This window comes from Pteropus alecto, unplaced genomic scaffold (genome assembly GCF_000325575.1).
Source record: "Pteropus alecto unplaced genomic scaffold, ASM32557v1 scaffold87, whole genome shotgun sequence".
Classification (NCBI taxonomy): domain Eukaryota; kingdom Metazoa; phylum Chordata; class Mammalia; order Chiroptera; family Pteropodidae; genus Pteropus; species Pteropus alecto.
The window spans coordinates 12,523,782-12,544,510 of NW_006443225.1; the positions used below are offsets into that span (position 1 = coordinate 12,523,782).

At 46.9% G+C, this 20,729-nt stretch overlaps 1 protein-coding gene across 1 annotated transcript in view; it reads left to right on the forward strand.

Moving 5' to 3' along the window:
• The window catches only part of SULF1 (sulfatase 1), a 121,239-nt gene extending 101,817 nt beyond the window's left edge, over positions 1–19,422 (forward strand). Inside the window, exons 13-23 of the mRNA XM_006924018.3 lie at positions 1–217; positions 2,260–2,512; positions 3,793–3,889; positions 4,332–4,426; positions 4,946–5,011; positions 5,910–6,082; positions 8,356–8,498; positions 8,595–8,718; positions 10,554–10,587; positions 11,867–11,932; positions 19,213–19,422. Of these exons, the coding sequence (XP_006924080.1) occupies positions 1–217; positions 2,260–2,512; positions 3,793–3,889; positions 4,332–4,426; positions 4,946–5,011; positions 5,910–6,082; positions 8,356–8,498; positions 8,595–8,718; positions 10,554–10,587; positions 11,867–11,932; positions 19,213–19,243 (1,299 nt within the window). The 3' untranslated portion in view covers positions 19,244–19,422. The remainder of the gene's footprint in view (positions 218–2,259; positions 2,513–3,792; positions 3,890–4,331; positions 4,427–4,945; positions 5,012–5,909; positions 6,083–8,355; positions 8,499–8,594; positions 8,719–10,553; positions 10,588–11,866; positions 11,933–19,212) is intronic.
• Positions 19,423–20,729: the final 1,307 nt, after the last annotated feature.

Genomic DNA, 20,729 nt, shown 5'->3' on the forward strand with positions numbered 1-20,729 from the left:
AAGTGGCAGTGCATTGAGGACACATCTGGCAAGCTTCGCATTCACAAGTGCAAAGGATCCGGTGACCTGCTCCCCGTCCGGCAGAGCACGCGGAACCTCTACTCCCGTGGCTTCCACGACAAGGACAAAGAATGCAGTTGCGGAGAGTCTGGGTACCGTGCCAGCAGAAGCCAGAGGAAGAGCCAGAGGCAGTTCCTGAGGAACCAGGGGACCCCAAGTAAGGCACACGTGGTGACCACCCCAGGGGCAGGCCCAGGCCTTAGAGAAAGGATCGAGAGGGAAGAAAGGCTCGCTCCTTCTGCATTTTACATGTTATCCATGCATAGTTTTAAGGCTCAAAGCAAATAATTGTTCTGTTTAAAATACAAAAGCTAAGATCATTTGAAATTTTGCTTTTTCACTTAAGCATAGAATGCAGTATATTCCGTGAAAGCAGCAGGCATAAAACATGCACGCACATAGACAGAAGAGCTATCAGTGAGGCAAAGGGTATTATAGTTCAGGTTAGTTTTGTTTTACCTCGATGCCAATGTCCTGATTGGTTTACCTTACGTTACTTTATAAAAACTCTTGTCAGACGCTCTGAGATTCCAATGATCGTGCAGACATTGAAAACCGGATCCCCAACTTTCATAAAAGAATGGGAGTCTAGTGCCATCTAGTGGCGTAAAATGAAAAGTGACTCATTTCTGTGGTTATTCTTTTCCATACTGATTTGGAAATACATAAAATACATTATTAAACTCAATTCCAAGTCCAAAATTAGGAAATCAGATCATTCACTGGAATAGTGGGAGCCCTTAGAGCAGGCTTTTTTTTATTATCCTGGATTCTACAGATGGACTTTAGCGGATCATGAACCCTCTAATATTTCAACCAAAAATTTAAATACATTCTATGTGTGTATATATATGCACATTTTTCTGGATGTCTGTTACTTTCAACAAGTTCTTAAAGGCGTCCATAATCCAAAAGGCTGAGATCCATTAACCTGGGAGATTTTCTTTCCTCCCTGACAGAAAATGCCAGGTTTAATAATTTGCACAAAGATGTCAAATGGAAAACCCACAAGGGACAAGGCCCCATGACACTAACTCTGGACAGAAGCCGATTACAATGTTCAGCTCAGAAGCGGGGGCGGCCTCTTCTCTCCCAGGAAGTCCAATGGTGCTCCCTAAGCACTGTTCAGAAAGCACATTGATTTTTCAATATTGAGCACAAACTGAAGAAGTCTGAGGCCCCTGTTTCTAGCCAAGAATCTTATGTATTTGAGAGCAGGAGGCATTTCCTTGTCTGAAAACTGCCATCAGAGCAGGATTGTGCAGAGGGAGGCGATTCTAATTCCTACCCCTCTTCCTGTTCTAGAGGCTCGGGAAAGAGGGCCACATGAGCACACCCACAGAGCCTAAGCGCATCTGACAAGCAGGGGCCAGTGTTCACATGTGAAAGCTCTCACGCAGCACACTACACCCTTGACAGTGGCCTATAGTGACCAGAAGACACGCTGGCCTCCCCTAGCATAACCCTCCATCTGCCGGGTATGAAAAGGCAGTTGGCTGATGAAAGCATTTGCAAAATTTAATTTTCCTCATAGCAGTCTTCTCTTATTTATGCAAATAGCAAGTGTCTACAGCATTTGCCTTTTTGAGAAAGCATCCCAACGTAGTAGGAAGATTTCATGGTGTTTAGAATCCGAATGACATAGAATGTGAACCTACTGTGTAACATTAAAAGCTTCAGTTTTCTCGTCCGCAAAATAGGAATAACAACACCAAATTCATGAGCCTGTTTGGACAATCTGATAAGTTTTTTTTAATGTAAAGATTTATTATACTACCTGTCTTTCAAGATTGTAGATTAGAGATAAGTATGATGAATAATGCATAGCAAAAGCTCAACAAATGATCATCATTATTATTACTATTATAATGGGGAATAGAATCTTATTCAAACAAACTGCCAATGTAGAAGTTCACAGTTAAGTGGAACATCTTAGCAATCCCCCAAGGCCCAGAGAAGCATGGCAGCCCTCACACGGGGATGCGGTGGCCTGGACCAGAGCCCACCCATCAAACCATGATGCAGAGGCATGGCCAGGACCGGAATGCCAGGGGCCTGTCCACGGCAGCATGGTGACCTTCGCAATGCCATGTGTACCGCTTGCCCCTGCCCACCATGCTCATCGAGTCAGGTGATCGCTTCCTTCTCTCCTCCCGTACATCTGAACCCCTGTATTGACGCATCCCCCCTTATTTCCAGAGTACAAGCCCAGATTTGTCCACACTCGGCAGACGCGTTCCCTGTCAGTCGAATTTGAAGGCGAAATATACGACATAAACCTGGAGGAAGAAGAACTGCAGGCGCTGCGACCGAGAAACATTGCCAAGCGTCACGACGAGGGCCGCAACGGCCCGGGAGGTCGCCAGGCCGCCGGCGGTGCCGACGGGGACACGATGCTGGCCCACAGCGGCAACGCCGTGGGCCTGCCCACCACCGTGCGAGTGACCCACAAGTAGGGCGCTTTGGGTGTTCGCGAGGCTCGGGTTCAAAATCATCCATCCCCCCCGTAGTGCCACCATCTGTCCCTTTACACAAAGTAAGGTGACTCTGCAAGGCGCTGCCCAGGGGCTGGCCTCGTAGGGCAGCGGGCGAAAGAAGCGAGGGGGAGCGCGGACAGGCGGAGGTTCGGGCACGTGCTTTGGGTTCAGTTTCACGTGAAGACTGACCCGCTGGGGACTGGCCAGAGCGAGTGTGACGCGTCCTGACCGAGCAGGCGTGGAGCTCGGCCACTGCGGGCGTCCAGAGCTCAGAGGGGAGCCGGCCCCCGGCCTGGGGGGCTCTTCGTGTCGCTGTGGCTCGGAGCAGCTGGGCAGTCACGGCCTCAGAGATGCAACAGCACAAGGGAGAACCGTGGGTCCTGGAGAAGCTTCCAGAGAGATGGTGTGGGTGGGGAATGGGTGTAAGATGCCGAAACACCTCCCCCCACCAGACCCCGGGAGCACCGAGGGCCTCGGGTGTGGGGGGACAGGGAAGGGAGACGGTTCCCCCTAGTTCCGACGACTCCCTCGGTCCTTAAGGCCCTTCCAAAACCTACCCACCCTCCCGACAGAGAAACACTTCCTGTCTGAATTTATTACTAAGATCTTCGTTCGCCCTGTCATGTCATCGCTTTGGGGAGGCGGGCGGGATGTTTCTCTCTGGGACGGGTCTCCGGGCGCCTGCGGTTGCTCTAGTTCCGCGCCCAGAGATTTAGACCAGGGTCCGATCCTCTTACGTTACTGATCCAGCCCATCCCCCTCCCAGACCCCCACACACACCCCCTAGACCCCCACAGCCCCCTCCCTCCATGGGGCTGCTGCTTTGCCTCAGACGTCAGGGGGCCTCTCAGGCAGGCTCTCGGTAAGGAAATGAATGGGATGGACAACCCCCTCCCAACTGCACTTCTTCGAACAAGCCCTTTCCATTATAACTGTGAAGACCCCGTCCTTTTCCTACAATATTTGATGGAGATTTTTGGTGGTATCTCTTCATGGGGACGTGAATCCCGAGAGCCACTTGGGAAGGCGATTCTAGTGGTGATCTCTCTCTGCCACCCTCCTGTGCCCACGCCTGTAGCCAGGACACAATCCCTCTCATCCTAGTTTGTGGCTCAGGTCCAAACTACCGCTTGCACCCAGATTAAGAGTTTAGAGGATAATTAAGTTCCCTTTGATATTTCTAATGTTTTGTTTTGTTTTTTTTTAAGTGTTAAAATATAAGCCTATTTCCAATGTTTGCTGTTTGTTTTTGCAGGTGCTTTATTCTTCCAAATGATACAATCCACTGCGAGAGAGAACTGTATCAGTCAGCTAAAGCCTGGAAGGACCACAAGGCATACATCGATAAAGAGGTGAGCCGTGGCTGTGTGAGGGGAGGGTCTAATCCAAAGGCAAACCCGGCTCACGGGCCCTACCGATGGGGCACACTGCGTGGACAGTTCATCCTTATATAATTATGAGACAAATACAATAGCAGGTGTTTCTCATTCTCCAGCGATAGAGCGAGAATCCTGACTGAAAACAAAATCGAGTGAGACAAAGAATGGGGATTGCCCGATGCCCTTTTGAAATCTTTACGAGAAAATAATTCGATTATTCAAGAGACATCTGCTCATGTTTACTGTAGCGCATCGGTTGCGATGTGGAGGTTAGATAGAGTCTCTGCTCAGTTTGTTTCCCAAGTGAATTATCATCTCAGATGAGCAACTATAATTACGGATCACAGAAAATAAGGCACTTAGCGTAGAAAATCCTGCTCTCGGGAATGTGATGGTTGGATTCCATGTTTCCCAGATCGAAGCTTTGCAAGATAAAATTAAGAATTTGAGAGAAGTGAGGGGTCACCTGAAGCGAAGGAAGCCCGACGACTGTGTCTGCAGCAAGCAGAGGTGAGCGAGCTTCCCCCCCACGCCCCCCCCCCCGGGCTCGCTGTGCACACGCGTCTCTCTTACCCATGGAAAGCGTAACTAAACGCATTCGTTATCGTGTCCTGTAATGACCTAAACTCTTTAGGTCAAATTAAGTATGTCATAAACCGAATTAGAAGGTTTGAAAAAAAAGTCCCCTTAAGCCGAGGTAGTTACTGCCTTCCTTCTATCTCGCTTTCTTTTTTATTTCTTTTTGATTTTTTAAATTTATTTTTATGGTGACATTGGTTAACGAAATCCAATAAGTTTCATGTGTACACTTTAACAGTAAGGCACATATATGCGTGTGTGTGTATATATATATATATACACACCGTGTGTTCACCTCCCGTGGTTAGATTTCTTTCTCTCTCCACATTTTTGACCCCCTTTACCCCAGCTACGTCTCCCCTCCTCCCTCCCCCCACGCTTTCTTTTTTATAAGATGTTTAGTCACATGCATAATTGTGAAGACTCACTCTTTCATCTTCTCGCCTGTAGCTATTACAATAAAGAAAAAGGTGTCAAAAAGCAAGAGAAATTAAAGAGCCATCTTCACCCATTCAAGTAAGTCACCCTGTTCTCACATTTGCTGGGAGTGAAGGACTGTCCCCTGGGCATTGACAGGCTGTAGGGACCCCTGCGTTCCGAGGGATGCTGCTTAGGAAAAGCAGCTTCAGGCGGGAAGGTGTCTGGCTCCAGAAGTTGAAAACAAGCTCACACCTTGCCAGGGGAGCAGGGCGATGCCATGGAGCCCTCCGGGGGGCTGGGCAAGCTCCACGTGAGCTCTTGTGTCGTATGTAACCGGAGATGACTCCACACGCGGCCGTTCATGCAGAGCGACTGGGAGGTGTGGATCCCCCTGGATTAGGTCACTGTGGTGGGCAATTCTGAAGGTGGAAGAAATACATGTATTTTTTTTAAATGGCAAATTTTGCATGAGAACGGGATTTAGTATTTGAGCCTCGACAAATTTTGAGCCTTTCCGGTGAAGCCAAGATAATAAAAAAAAGAAAATTCTTTCCAAGCCTAGATTGTCGAATTTATCAAAGAATTTTAGAATCCAAGCCATCTGGTCCAACCAGCCGTGGACTTCATGACTGACAGACCAGCACGTTCAGTCGTTCGTCCAAACCAGGTGGCCAGCAGGGTCTGCTGGTTCCTGTTGACATTTCCTTCCATCCATGTTTACATGTGAATGAGGAAGAAAATGTCGATGCTGTGAATGCTGAGTGAACTCCTCAGAGAGCCGTCACCCAGCGGATTTGTCCTCGCCGTCACCGATGGTGTCCGAGGGCCTCCGTGGAAAATAAAAGCCATCTACTATTGCGTATCTGCTGTCGTGTGTCTAAATATCTGTGTGAGGGTCCTAGCAACAATCCTACTTTTAACTGACGAGCAACAATCCTACTTTTAACCGAGAAAGCGCTTTCTGGCCACTAAAAAGCCCCTCTGATCGGAACAGGGAGGCCGCTCAGGAAGTGGACAGCAAACTACAGCTTTTCAAGGAGAACCGACGGAGGAAGAAGGAGAGAAAGGAGAAGAAACGGCAGAGGAAGGGGGAGGAGTGCAGCCTCCCCGGCCTCACCTGCTTCACGCACGACAACAACCACTGGCAGACGGCCCCCTTCTGGAACCGTGAGTCCCCCGTTCTAAACGCCACTCTCTGCCACCACGACGGGGCCAGCAGCTCACGCTACAGCTACAGCTACTGAGACAAGGAATTCGGCAGCATAGAACCAGGAGTCTAGAATCATTTTTCGGAGGGGCGGGCAGGGATCTTATTATTTCCTATATTGGCAACTAGAATCATTTTGCCCAAAATTACTTTTTTCTTTAGAAATCTTTGGGGGGTATTTTGTTTGAAAGCGTCGAGCTCTCCGTAGGTTTTTCTCCTGATATTTCACACAGTTCCTGCCCAGTAGGACTGCTCTATAACTAGATAACTAAATGGATGAATGAGTCGGGCCCAAACGTATTTCGTTCCTGCTTCATGTCAAGGGCACCGGAAGGGAGCGTGAGCTCCGTGACTGCGGGGGGCACGGCGTCCTGGTTAGCCTCAGTCCCCTTCGGCGCCTAGCACTGCGCTTTCAGAGTGAGGGGGACGCCCCGGAATATCTGGTTTTACATAGATGTGGCTGAGGATATGGAATAATCACAATTGTGCACTTTTAAAATCAATGCTTAGAGTGGCTTCAGTGGTCTGCACACAGCATTCACTGAGCTCACGCAGCAATAACACCCCGAATTCTGCGGCATGTCATCCGATTGAAGGCTTACTGTCTGTCCCCTTGGAGTAGCCGAAACGCCAAATCTTCTAACTGGCAGGGTGACAGGAAACCACTCGGGTCAGCGTTTCTCAAACTGGGGTTCCGGGATGCCCAGGAGTCCATGGGCTGTTCCGGGCAGAACCCATGAGAATTTTTGTTTTGTCTTCCTATTCTGAAGCTTCTTATTTTAGTGTCCATGTTTGCGTTTAACTTTACAGTCGCATGAAGCCTGAGCGAACTCGCGAAGGCATACCATTCAGCTTTCAGTGGGGTTCCCTAAAGTCGGGGTGGGGATCTCTGAGAGTCATTCACACGGCTCGGGGTGGGGGGGACTGTCCCCCACCAGGCCCTGGGCCGAGCAGCGTGGACACAACAGTGAGCAAGACGCGCCTCATATTCTGCTCTCCTGGCACCTTCTAGTGGGGGGTGAGGTACAGCGAGGAGGAAGTAAATGGGAGAAATGCAGCGACGACATGGTCTAGCGATGCTGTAAGGACATGGTGATCAGAGTTATTAAAAGGGATCCTTTTAGAGGGGGCGGGGGTAACAGGACTTTCTGGAGACGTGAAATTTCAGCTGAAGCCTAAACGGCCAAGAGAAGCAACCCATGTGAAAGGGGTCACTGTCGAGGGGGGGTGGGGCACCCCAGATGAAGGGAATGGCAGGAGCAGGGCTCTTGAAGTAGCGGATTTGTCATGTTCAGGAGTGGCGAGCCCCTTTGAAGATGAGTATTGAGAAATAGGAAGCCACAGTGTGTCGTAACTAACAGGAGTTTCTCACACCTCTGCCTGCTTCTCCCCATCTGAGCTGAGAGCATCCTGCCCAAGACGCCCGAGAAATCTCACCTGAGTCTATCTCCCAGACTCCTCTCCTGCTCTTTCCAGTCTCTTCTGCTCGGAGGGTTCAGAGCCTTATTGACTACGTCCTGTTTTTCTTAGGCTAAAGAGCAAAACCCTTAACGTGTCCAACAAAACCCTGCGTCCACGTTCTGTCCTGCTCTGGCCCACTCCCTCCCACGCTCCCTTACCTCAGCTACCTGGCGTTTCTCTCTACCTCGAGCATCCGAGGCTCCCGCCCACCACAGGGCCTTTGCATACGCTGTTCCTGCTCCCTAAAAGGCTTTTGACCCCTCACCCGCCCGAACGCCTGTGCCTGTCCCTGACCTAGTCACCCTCAGAGCTGGGTGATGTCACTTCTCAGAGACCTTTTCTGTGCCTCAGACTGGGTTAAGCCCCTTTTCTACACTCTGCCAGCCTATCTTTTTCCTCCACAGAACATACCACATTTGTTTGTGTTTCGTTGTTGGTTTTGCTTAACATGTGTCTCCCTTACCAGACTGTAAGTTTCTCAAGATGAGACCATGTCTGTGAGACGCTGTACCCCCTGACACAAAGGAGGAGCCAAATAAACACGGGGCGAATAAGCAGACAAGCACACCACCTGATCCAAGATCACATCGGCTCATGTCTCCCCTCTTTGTGTAGAGAGGGAAGAAAACAGTTCTTTTTAACACGCCCACACACGTACTTACAAAAAAAGAAAATGCGAGTCTTGCAGTGTAAAGACAAGGACACGCTGGAGTGGCTGGCCCGCCTCCGTTGTGTTCATTCTGTTCAGTTTGTTTTTCTTCTTGACCTACAGTGGGGTCTTTCTGTGCTTGCACCAGCTCTAACAATAACACCTACTGGTGTCTGCGTACGGTTAACGAGACGCACAATTTTCTCTTCTGCGAGTTCGCCACGGGCTTCTTGGAGTATTTCGATATGAATACAGATCCTTACCAGGTAAGTCACTATGTTTCCATTATTTCTGAAGGTTACCGAGAATAGAATAACCAGCACACGAGCTTAACAATGTCATCCCGGCCTCTCGATCCACAGCTCACCAACACAGTGCACACGGTGGAGCGAGGAGTTCTGAATCAGCTGCACGTCCAGCTGATGGAGCTGAGAAGCTGCCAAGGGCATAGGCAGTGCAACCCCAGACCTAAGGGCCTCGAAGTGGGTAAGGGAAAAACTTTTGTGTTTGTCAAGGGAACATTCTTTTGTGTTTGTCAAGCTTTCTACCTTTGAAATGTTTATATGCATAGAAGCATACAGTTTGGGATAATTCGAGGGAAAGCTTTCCAGGCAATGCCAAACATAACTTCTCTAAATTTCGTTCTGAGTATATTAATGAAAAATGTAACGCGCCAAAAGGTTTGGTGAGGGTTTCATTACAGACTCTCCCACAGGTCTAGTCTGTCAAACCTCAATTCCTGATAGAAGCAACCATCGGAAGATGGGACAACAGTGTTGGGGATTTATTTGTCATTGCTGTCAACAGTCATAAGACATACTCTAGGTAAACCAGGATATCGTATTCTTTTTAAGAGAATTTGCACAGAAACGCTTAAGGTCCCATTTTTTACTTATCACAGTTTGGAGCTCCCCCGTTTGGACCCCCGCTCATGACACAGTGAATTAATTTCTTTTGCCAGCATTTCCCATGTGAAACTTGAGATATTTGAGCCATCGTCGTCTTGGGATCTGAAAACGTAAGCGGGCCCGTATGGAACCCACCAGATGTTCTCTCCCTGGTCTGAAGTGTTAAAGTAACTTGTTTCTCCTTCGGCTCATGGGGATGCAGCCCTTTGCAGTGTCCGCCCCAGCTCTTTCCTAGTTAATGAGAATACTTATTTTCTTATAATTCTTATAGAAATGTAAATACCGGCTGTCCATAGAAGGAGAAAGAGTTGAACTAGGCCAAGGCCATTGACATCGGCGCAGCACGCCAACCCCCAAAGGGTAACGAGCTGGACTCACAGACAGTGGGGAGCAGTTTGCAGAAACCCTCTGTTATACAGCTGACTTTTCTCAGAGTCCTTAACAGCCTGTGTCTCTCTGGGTCCTGCACAGGGCCAGCATTGCCAGCCATAAAACTCAGCAGCTCCCTGAGTCATGTGACTTTGAAGGGATGGGGGTGGGGAGCATCCTAAAATGATCCTCTTCATCACCTGTCATTTCTACCATTTTAGGGTCCTGAAGGCTTTCGAGCTGTGACAAAGTCCCATAAGACATTATAAATCCTGTGTGAGAGGTCTCATATCAGCTGTCAGTCAACCCTTCTCAGTCAGCGCCTTAGCGAAATTAGCCGCCAGCGGGAAGAGTCCAGCCCTCGCTCGCAAACTAGGTCTTTCGGTCGCTGACCCCACTCCAATCTTTTCAAATATCCTGCTTATCTGTTGCCCTTTTCCTCAAATCTTACAAAAAGAAAAAAAAAAAAGGCCTGGAAACTAATCCAACTATTAGAGGCACTGGAAATATTACACCCAGGTATTTCTCCCCCAAAGAACGTAGCACTCTCGTCGGTGATGACATAACTCTACTTGGTGAAACCTGATAGAGTCTCTCTACGGCGAAATGACACACCAGGGGGAGCCAGTTATTGCTGATATGCTTCGTGTGGCTCTCTCCACTTTCCAGACAACTCCAGAGGGAGATGATTATCGGCCCTTTTCTTCAAGTGTTTTGTCTAAAAATAACCAGAATTTAACTTTTACTGAGACTTCCACAGACGTGGGGAAGGACTTCCTTACTTACTGCTTTTAAATGGGTTCTCCTCCTTTCTCGTGTGAACTCCGATATGTTTTATCTTAAACCTTTTTATTTATAGCTTTCAATCTTCATTTTGAACCTGTCTAATAGAAAAGCTCTGTCGGACTTCAGCACTGTCTGTATTCAACACAATATGTTCCTTTCTAGGATTTGGATGTTGTGCATGAAACACTACACTTCATAGCGAACGGTTTTATGAGTCCTAAAGCTAACATAAATTACTCTGTTATTTTCCTATATCAGGAAATAAAGATGGAGGAAGCTATGATCTACACAGGTATTCACACTTTTTTATTCTTCGCTGGCAGCTCCTTTCCCAATAATTGCATGATCCAGCCATTTCGACTAATTTCTGTTTCTTACCGTGTTGCACAGAGCTTAGCCGGGGTGCATGCATGTTCTAACAGCGCTCTCCACCGTCTCGTGTCCTTGGCTCCCGACCTGTCATTTTGCTTCTAAATCGACTCACTGTCACAACGAGATGTCTCAGGGCATTTCCTCGCCCCCATGCTTGTTTGCTTGTCGAATGATGCTTTTCAGCATGGAATGATGGGAAGGGTGGAAGACCAGAAAGACCTTGGGGAGCCCTGGGAAGAGGGCGGGAGAATGACGTTCCTTGACTTGGCGGCGAGGCTTCGTGGAAACTAGAGATTTTCATGAAATATAACGACAAAGGCACGAAAGGAGTCATGGGATTTTTAAGAGTGTGTTTTAAAGCTGAAGTTGGAGGACACCGCAGGCGCTTCCTTGTTACCAGTCCTTAGTTGGCTTTGGTGGTGAAGAGCTGTAGCGATATGATTCAGAAGGCTCTGCGGGGTGGTGGCGATTGCAGAGAAGATGCTGGGGTTGGGGACCGGGCGTCAGGAGTAAGGCGGGCAAAAGGTCTCGGCACAGCAGGGAGATGACAGAGCCTGGCACACAAAACCTTTCTGAACAGGCCTCAACCCAGTTATCTTACCCTCTCCAACCCTTACCCGTCCCTCCTACCTCACCGTGCTCTAGAGGCGGGACCCAAATGCCTGGTGGCCAATGTCACTTGGTCACCCGGCATCGTCAGCCCTTGCTAGCTTTCCACTCCAAGCATAGACATCAGGTGGTTTTCTTGGAAATGTGCCATGAGGGGCAAGAGAGGGAGAGGGCTGTCCTTACCACCTCACTAAGGAGAAACTGGGGTGCAGTGTGTCAGCACCCTACTTCATGAATCTGCTTGGGAGAAAAAAGAAATTCCATCAAAGGAACGTGGACTTAACTGGTGCCATTCCTACTCATATGGTCTCAGAGAAACGAAAAAATGTGGACATTTCGGGGCTCCTCGTCTGCCCACTGCCATCTCTCCAGTCTAGGGAGCCGGGGTCTCTGACTCCTCCCTTTAGAGGGCGGCTCAGTCATGGGTCTGACCCCGAGCTAAACAATAGGAAAGAGGGTGGGGAAGATGTAAACAAAGAAAGCTGGCCTTCTGAGGCTACTCGATAACCGTTTCTATCTCTTCTTTCCCCTCCTCTTCCGTTTCTCCTTTCCTCGGTCCGCCCCCACACCGGCCCTGCGTCACCCCCTAGCACACGTAAGACAGAGCAGAAGAACCCACTCTTAAGCTGGCCTCACCCGGGATATGGGCTGACGAGGTAATACCCCATCCATCAGCACTGGTTCCCAGGGGGCACATTAAAATATTTCCAAAGCGTGGCATTGTAAACGGACCTAACACTAAATATTGACTTTATAGCTATTGTATGATGCACTCAATTTTAGAGCTAAGGGATTTCGGTCTGGCCTTCTTTTACTTCTGACATGAGAGAGGCAAAAGGATATTAATAGGTTATTTAAGACGTAGGCCCGGTCAGGGCCGAGTCAGAATTCTCCTCCATCGAGTCATCCCTGGACAGACTGAAGATGAAGAACGTGTCACTGAACTACAGCGAGCATCTGGGCCACCTGCCCCTCTCCTGGACCCTGCCACCACCACGAAATGGGGCCAAATGCGTTGTTTGAGTTGTTGGCAGAATCCCCTCTCTGGTCATTTGACCATTGAAAACGTGGGTGCAGGGCGAAATAGTGTTACCGGTTGCTTTTTTTCCCCCTCTCCTATAAATTCCTCACCAAAGGACAGATTTAAGACACCCTGTAACTCAAAACGACTGGCATTTTCAGATGCCGCCTTCCCAGAATCCATGAGGCAAGCTGTCTCTCGACTCGCTGTCCAAGGTGCAGGCGGGAAATCGTGCAGCAGGGTCCCTGAGAGAGCGTTTGCCTGTCACGCACGTCCCTCCCAGTGGCACTGCTCGGGGGGGATTCAGAAGCCTTGGTTCTTTAAGATTTGGGGTTTTATTTTTAGAAAAGTAGTTTAAATGCATTTTAATTATGGCATTTCATCACAAAAGACTGAGAAAAAAGATAAGCAACCCTGAAAATTTTGAAATTTAAAAATCGTGTTTTAGAAAATTTATCTCATTGACTAAACAAGCATTTTTAAAATGCCTTTGATTTTGTGGATTTTCGAAAAATTAAACCTTAGACTTGTTTTTTAAGGTCTTCTACAAGCAAGTCCGTTCCCTATGCAACTTCATTATTTATTCATGTGTTTAGTTTTTGCTGTCGGTGGGGGCTGTCGAAATGCTTTGCTCACACACAGTGGTCATTGTTTCAGTGAGGACAGCTCAGAGTCAGGACGCAGTTCAGAAAGTGGTGACTCAGGAAATAACTTTTGGCTTGAGTTGAAAGCAATAATTTCTGTGTTGCAAAACAGTGTCGTGAAGACAGGTTGATGGGGCGTTTCTTTTTTCCACTGCACACGAAAGCTGATACCACCGCCCTGTGATGTCCAGCAGAGCTCCTGGCAGGCATGGTGTGTGTCCAGTAGCCATGGCGTGGACAGTCAGTCCTTGGCAGCCTGACGCTGGCAGGGCTGGTTCCTATTCCGCGCCCTGCAGGCTCACACACACTGCGCTCCACCCTCGGCAACCATGCTTCTGTCCAATTTTTGCTTCTTTGACTCATGTGCCCCTGTAGCAACAGTCTGTGCCTTACAGATGGAAGTGGGTGACTAAGCTGTGTATTAGAGGCTGTATTAAGACTGTAGTTAGAGCAGACACTGGAGCCAGACTGCCTTGGGTTCAAATCCCAGCCTTTCAGCTAGTGAAAATCTGAGAACAGAGTCTAGCATGTATTAAACCCCTGTTCCGACAGGTTGTATTACTAAGGCATAACGTGGGATGCAAAAACATTTTCACGAAGGGGAAAGCATCTGAAAGGGGAGAGGAAGTTAAGTTACTATTCCAAAGAATGTTAGCATATTTTATAAGAAGCACAAAAAGGGACATTCATCACCAGCACCACCATCTTCATCGTCACTCATGGGTGACCCAGAGGTCAGCACACAAACCCATCATCTGCACTGTTGGAGCCTCTCGAGGTCACTTCCGTGCTCTGTGTCACTCTCACGAAGCGCCCCCTGCTTCTCTGTCCTCTCTCACATCCCCGGCCTCCTTTTATGTGTGAGCTGCTGGCTAGCAGAGCTGCACGTGTCTGTTTAAGGTGCTTGAGCAGGAGATGAGTCAAGGCCAGGTTCAGGGGTTCTAGGGGCGGGAGGTGAGGTTCGCCTCCTAAGGGGACGCAGGAGGTTAGTGTCTGAGTTGTCAGGGGACAGGTCCACGCCAATGCCATGGCCTGAGGTTGTGCACTTTGCTGCCGTGGAGGAACAAGCAGGCACTGAAATCCAGTGGACAAGCCAGGCCAACTGGCGGAGTAAGATGTTCTTCACACCACCTGAAGGTAATAGGGAGATATTCGGGAGTGTGGAACTTGGAGGAATAATACGAGAGGATTTGGGTTGATGAGATGAGGCCACAAAGAGTTACAAGGACAGATTAAACACCAGTCCTTTGCTCATCGCTTCCCGGTTTGGGGACCATTTGCTAACGTGGTCCCATTACTTCCAGCCCTCTCCTAAGCACTTCCCGTATATTAAGTCATTTAATCTTCGAAACAACTTTGTGAGGTCTGTACTGTTATTATTCCCAATTTACAGATGAGAAAATTGAGTCAGAAGGTGACTGCGTTGCGTAACCTTCCCGAGAGTACATAGCTGATAAATGGCGGAGCAGGTAGTCGAAATCGGGGCGTCTGGTTCTAGCACGTGCTTTTAACCTCCACACGATACTGTTTCTCTTGGACAAGTTAGCTAACCTTTTTATGACTTAACTTTCTCATCTGTGGGAAGACGATAGTAATACACGTCAGAATGTAATAATACGTCAGAATGACACGAGCGAATACCTGAAAATTGATTAGCATAAGCCCACAATGTATGTCCTTCTACGACTGGTGTTTGATTGAAAATTCAAAACCCAAATCAAATACGTTTCAACCTAAAACAGGTTGTGTTTCAAGCAGCATGAAAATCACCCAGAACACACACGGATTTGGTCCCAAATATCGGAAACCCCGTCTGTGCCATTAGAAAAACATGCACAGAGAACAGAAACACAGAAGGGTTAGGAAAAAGGATTCATGTAGCAGTGCAGACGCTCTGTTCCGGCTCTCACTTCCGAAAATCAAATCGGTGCCCTCAGGACTGAACCTTGGGAGGAGAGTAGCCATATTCATCGAAATGCCCTTCCAGTGAGCACTGATCAACAAAGCTGCGACATTTTATGAATTTCTGGCTGAACTATTCCTTGCTCTTTGAAATTGTAGACACCCAGCCAGGTGAGATTCAAAGTCTGCTGTTGAGCACAGATCCCCCAAATCATACAGATGGGCGTGGGAATAAGGGGCTCACAGAGCGCTGAGGAAGCCAGAGAACGGGGAGCAGAGGAATGATGCTCAGGGTGCATCTCGAAGACTGAGAGCTGACCAGGGTGATGAGGCACAGAAGCACAGTCTCGAAATCAATACGACGTACTCTGATTTCTCTTCGAATCGCATAAATCTTTCACCTTGGAAATAAATACAGTAGCTCTGAGGAGGGAGAGAGCCCGGTGCTTTCAGGAAACCGGATGTTGTTCCGTGAGGCTGGGGCGCAGCCCATATGGAGAAAAAAGAATGGACAGGTTGAGACAATTGGTACAAGTCAGTCTGTGCGGAAACTGTCCTTTCTGCTTCTTGTGACACCGGTTGCTCTTGTTGATTGTAACGTGGCTCCAAGAAGCATCAAAACTCCAGGCACATGAGATCACCAGGTCACCATGTAGAATATCGCATGACATAAATATGTGGCCATGTCCTTAAACATAAATCTATGTCATCCAGAAAGAAAGGTGACTCGGCGTGAGACCTGTGCGGGTTTTTGAATCTCCCTTAGTAGTTTCACAATCTTTGTTTCTGGGGTTGGGTGAGAATTACCTGTAACTTGAAATCATCTACGTTTATTCTGAAAATTTACTTTTCTGAACAAACCGAGTCACGCCTTTCCTCTCTGAACAAAGAACTTCAGCATGGCCCCGGGAAGGGGCCTCGTTCTGTGGCATGAGGACTGGCAGAAACCAGGACAGACCTGGGGTCTGTGCCACCACCTCCCCGCTTCATTATGGTTTTGTTATTCATTCGAAATAGAGCAAGGTTGGTTGATTTCTGTTTGTAATCCATCCATTTTAGGTTCTGTTTTTCCTCGCCATTATTCATTTAATTTTTTTGAGGTGGGGGGAGGGTGGTATGTAAAGCATTAACATAATTCTAAGAGCCAAAACTTCAAAAAGAAGGCAGGAGGGTTTGGGTTGACCAGACTGGGTCACATATAGAGTTAGAACAGTTCTGTGGGTCAGATTAGGCACAGATTCCGGCTCCAGCTCTCGTGCGGGGAAATGTTACTTCTTCCCACAGCCCCTCCCCACCCACGCACTGGAGATAACCGTTCTCACCGGCGTCCGCTTTACGCTTTATTCCCGTTGTTTTTTGTTGCAGCAATACGCAGATGGTATATATTTTACTTCTCTTACTTTTTTACGCAAAAGGCAGCATACCGTATGTGCCGTATTGCGCTTGGTTTCTTTTTCACTTAAAACATGATTTTTACTTTAAAATAGATCCTGTCAGTTCATAGAGATTTCTTCACTCTCTTTTGACGACTTCGTAGTATTCCACTGTGTGGATGTACCATAGCTTAGTCAACCACTCTCTTATGTACGGGCATTTCTGTCACTCTCGTATTTTGCACCTACAAAGAGTGCTGCAATCAAGACCTCTGTGCAAATATATTTTATATTGTTGAGGATATCTTCAGAGGAAATTCCTAGCTGTGGGATTGCTGAGTCAACAGGTAGATGCATGAATGGATGTATTAAATATTGCCAAATTGCCCTCCATACAGGTTATCATTTTGCATTCTCGTCATCGGCGTATGAGTGTCTGCTTTCAACAGCTGTCAAGCTTTTAAAATTTTTTTCCAATTGAATGAGAAGGAAAGGGTCTATCGGTATGGTTTTAATTTGTATGGCTCTTCTCATGGGTAAAATTGAACGTGTTTTTGAAAGTTTAAAGGCCATTTTACTTATTTTCATAGATTATCTGGGTATGTCTTCTGCCCATTTTTCTATCTGGTCTTTGAAAGGATTATTGGGAAGAATTGATAACTTTATGATGCTGAGTCTTCTCTCCAAGAACAAAGAATATTTTTCCACTTCGTATCACTTGCTTTGTATACTTCTGGGTGTTTCAGGAGCTTTTAAAAGTATTTTTGTATAGGCGTTGCACATTCCTTGTTACGTTTATTCATAAAAGTGTTTTATCTTCTTTGTTGCTATTGTAAAGAGGGTTTTCCTCCATCATTAAAACTTGATTGCTGTTTGTAAATTCTTACTTGTTTTTAATCCGTTTGACCTGTCTTGGATCGAGTATCTCCTATTATTATGTTCCTCTGTCTTTCTCATTCTATCGTCTATCGATAACTTCTTCTTTATAAAGCTGGTTGCTCTTTATTTTTCCCTTTGGAACTTAGTAGGGTTTATTTTTGTGCTCTTGGTTGCCTTCGAACTTACACATTTTTAATGTCCCTGCTTCTTATTTAATCTTTCATTATCTCAGTGGTCAGTTTTCAGTGGTGTTCTTTGACTCTCAATGACTACCTGAGCTCTACTCTCAATGAACTTATTCTCTTTCAGCTTTTCTATCTTTCTCTCCATCTTTAGCTGCATTATTTCCACTTTGTCATATAAAATGGATAGTACGTGTTTACCCTCCCCCCACCTTTGTTTCACTCCTAGATCTGGTAAGTATATTAGATGCTCGCCACCATTCCTTCTGAAATCCCCCAGTGAGTTCTCGGTCCAGTGCAGCTCGTCTTCCGGAAGACTGTTTGAGAAGAGCTAATGTGTACAGTATTCCCTGCATTCTTACATTTTGAAAACTGTTTTTCTATAGCCTTGATATCTGAAGGAGAGCTTGGCTAGACGTAAGATCCTTGGCTCACACAGTTATGTCTGATTTAAGATGGTTTTCACATCTTCAGATGCTTGATTTAATTTACTTGGTAGTGCTGTGTCGTGACTTTTTTCACTTTATGGTATACTTTGGCAGGGGGCATTTTCATAAGATGATAGATTTCTTATTTTCCATTTTATTTTATAATAATTTGGTGTAAATTCAGGCTGCCTTATTCATTTCGTGGATTTGAAGCGTTCACAAGATTCCTAGATGAAGAGATTCTGTCGATGTAACCAAGTATACTACGTTTTTCTTTTTTTATCTTATTATTTAGGGGTGGGAGTGGGAGAGATTGTATGTCCCCAAGTTTTCGTTTTTCTATTTTTCTTGCAGGACCTAAAATTGACCCCCTTTCACTTACTTTTTCTCTTCTCACCCAGTTTCCAAAGGGTGCACCTCGCTTCTTTTGTATCTTTTTCCCCCTGAGGCAGTGCCATGCGAGGACAGCCACTTTGATTCACGCACGCTGAGGTCCCCTCCTCATTGTCACCACCGCGATTTCCCGGGACTCTGCAGCATTTTATGCTTCAGGCTGACGTTCTTTTTAGCGATGGTTGCAAATCAGTTCTTATTTCCACCCTCACTTCCTTCTTCTCTTTCTTATCCATACTGTTTTCCTAGGGCTTGTGCCCAAACTGTGAACTACGGCTCTGCCAGGATTTGATGTTAACTTTTTTTTTTACTTACAGGTGACTTGAAGATTATATAATTTTTTATCTTCTAGCGAAATTGAGAGTGTGAGTTTTGTATAGTTTTACTTATTCTTCCTACCGATCTATATTACTTTTGGGGTAGTTTACTGCATTAATCGAGGCCATCTCTTCGAGACGGCACTTGGGTGCAACTAGAGAAGAGATATTTTCTGCACAAGTATAATCATCTTGGTGATTTAGAAATATCAGAGAGAGAAGCTGGTGCATGCTTTGCATACTGTGAAAACCACTGAAAGATTGACTTAGCGATGGCAAAGAACTTGTAGGGCAAAAAAAAAAAACAGTCAAAGAAACAGATTCAAGCATTTGTTTGTTTTTATACTGCATACCAGGGAATATAAAATAAAAATCTCACTAAGCATTGCCTATTACATTAAAATACTTTCATATCCATCACTCACCAAGCAACCGCATAAGTAGTAAAGGTTTTATCACACATCGATTCCCACATTGGACAGATGCTGGACCAAGACTCAGACTCACTCACGTGACTTCCTGGTTACAGAGTTGACTTGCGTAGAGCCAGGAATAAAACGTGAGCCCCCTAACTGACACCAACTGTGCCTAATCATAGTTTTCACTCATTTGATCCTCTTTCCAACTTTTTGTTACTGTTTGATCACATTTGTAACCTAAGGCCACTCCTTGAAAACAAATTGCTGGGGGAAAATATTTCAAATTGATTTGCGCTGTAAAAAACGATGTAAGTCGCTTGTCCAAAAGTAGGAAATGTTTTCTCCACTAATGACCCACCTTCGTCTCTCTTTTCACAGAGGACAGTTATGGGATGGATGGGAAGGTTAATCTGCCTAGTCTCCCGGCAGACGTCAACTGGCAAGGCCTGGAAGATTTGTACGGTGTGAACGAAAGCATCTATGAATACAGACGGAACTATAGACTTAGTCTGGTGGACTGGACTAATTACTTGAAGGATGTAGATAGAGTATTTGCACTGCTGAACAGTCACCACGAGCAAAACAAAGCAAATAAAAGTGCTCGGAGCGGTGGGGTCTCGGCCGTGTCTGCTGAACTCTCTGTGCCAGCAGAGATGGCCTCCGCCGAGTCAGATGCAGACCCAAGTCGTACGGTTGGGGGAGCCCCTCATTTGACCTTGCCAGCTGACCTTCGAACCCTGCATTTGAACCGACCAACATTCAGTCCAGAGAATAAACTTGAATGGAATAACGACATTCCAGAAGTTAATCATTTGAATTCTGAACACTGGAGAAATCATAAAACTGACGGATGGATGGAGCGCGAGGAGACGAATCATCGTGAAACCGATTTCAGCGGCAATGGCGTGGCGGAGCTGGCACTGGAACCCCGCCCCGGGCTGCAGCCTGCCGGTAGGCCCCAGAAAGAGCTTCCTCACGATGGGGGACCAGGGGAAGATGTTTTCGAAGATCGGCTGTATCTTCCTGTGCGTTCTGACGTCGGTCCCCTTCATCAGACGGTCCAAGTGTCCACCTTGGAGGAGGCTGTCAACTCCAGCAGCACAGACAGCAAGTGGAACGAGGTGGAGGAGAGTCTCGGATCGGGGAGCTTACAGACCCGAGAGGGCGGCACCTCCTTCCCACTCTCCTCTGATTAGATGAAATTGCTACCTTACCGGAAACACAGTATTTTTTAAACTTTTTATTAGCTCACTAATAAAGGCAATCATGACGACCAACATTCCAGGCTACCCTAGGTACATGCGTGCAGCAGAAGTCAGTGTGCATGCAAGAGATGCAGGGACTCAGCGTTGTGACTCACCATGCGTCGAGCGGAAAGGTGGATTCGTGGGGGTTGGTTTGGGGCTGGGGGCACTAAAACAGTATTACCTTCTGAAGGTCGCAGGGCCATGCGTGTATAAATGCTAGCCAGTGACGATGGCCAGAACGGTGCCGTGCTCAGTTGCTGGAACGACATCCTCAGTGAATCGTTCAAAACACTCTCCACTGCCTGCATCACGTGGTTTTGATTCATTTTCACCACTGGAATCTTTCGATGCCGTCATTTGTAGTTCAGTCATTTTGCACTTTGAGATCGGAACGCCATGTCTATTTGGTTAGTCTTTTTTTTTTTTTTTTTTAAACAGGCTTGTCAGTCTCACTTCTGGCTCTCAGTGTGACAGAGTGAAATAGACGGCCCAGGACGACATACAGTATGGATCCCATATTGTTTAACATATGCTTTCGCCAGAAAATATTGCATGCGTTTTACCTCGACTTGCTAAAATCGATTAGCAGAAAGGCATGGCTAATGATGTTGGCAGTAAAAATAAACAAATAAAACAAAGTCCGCCTGC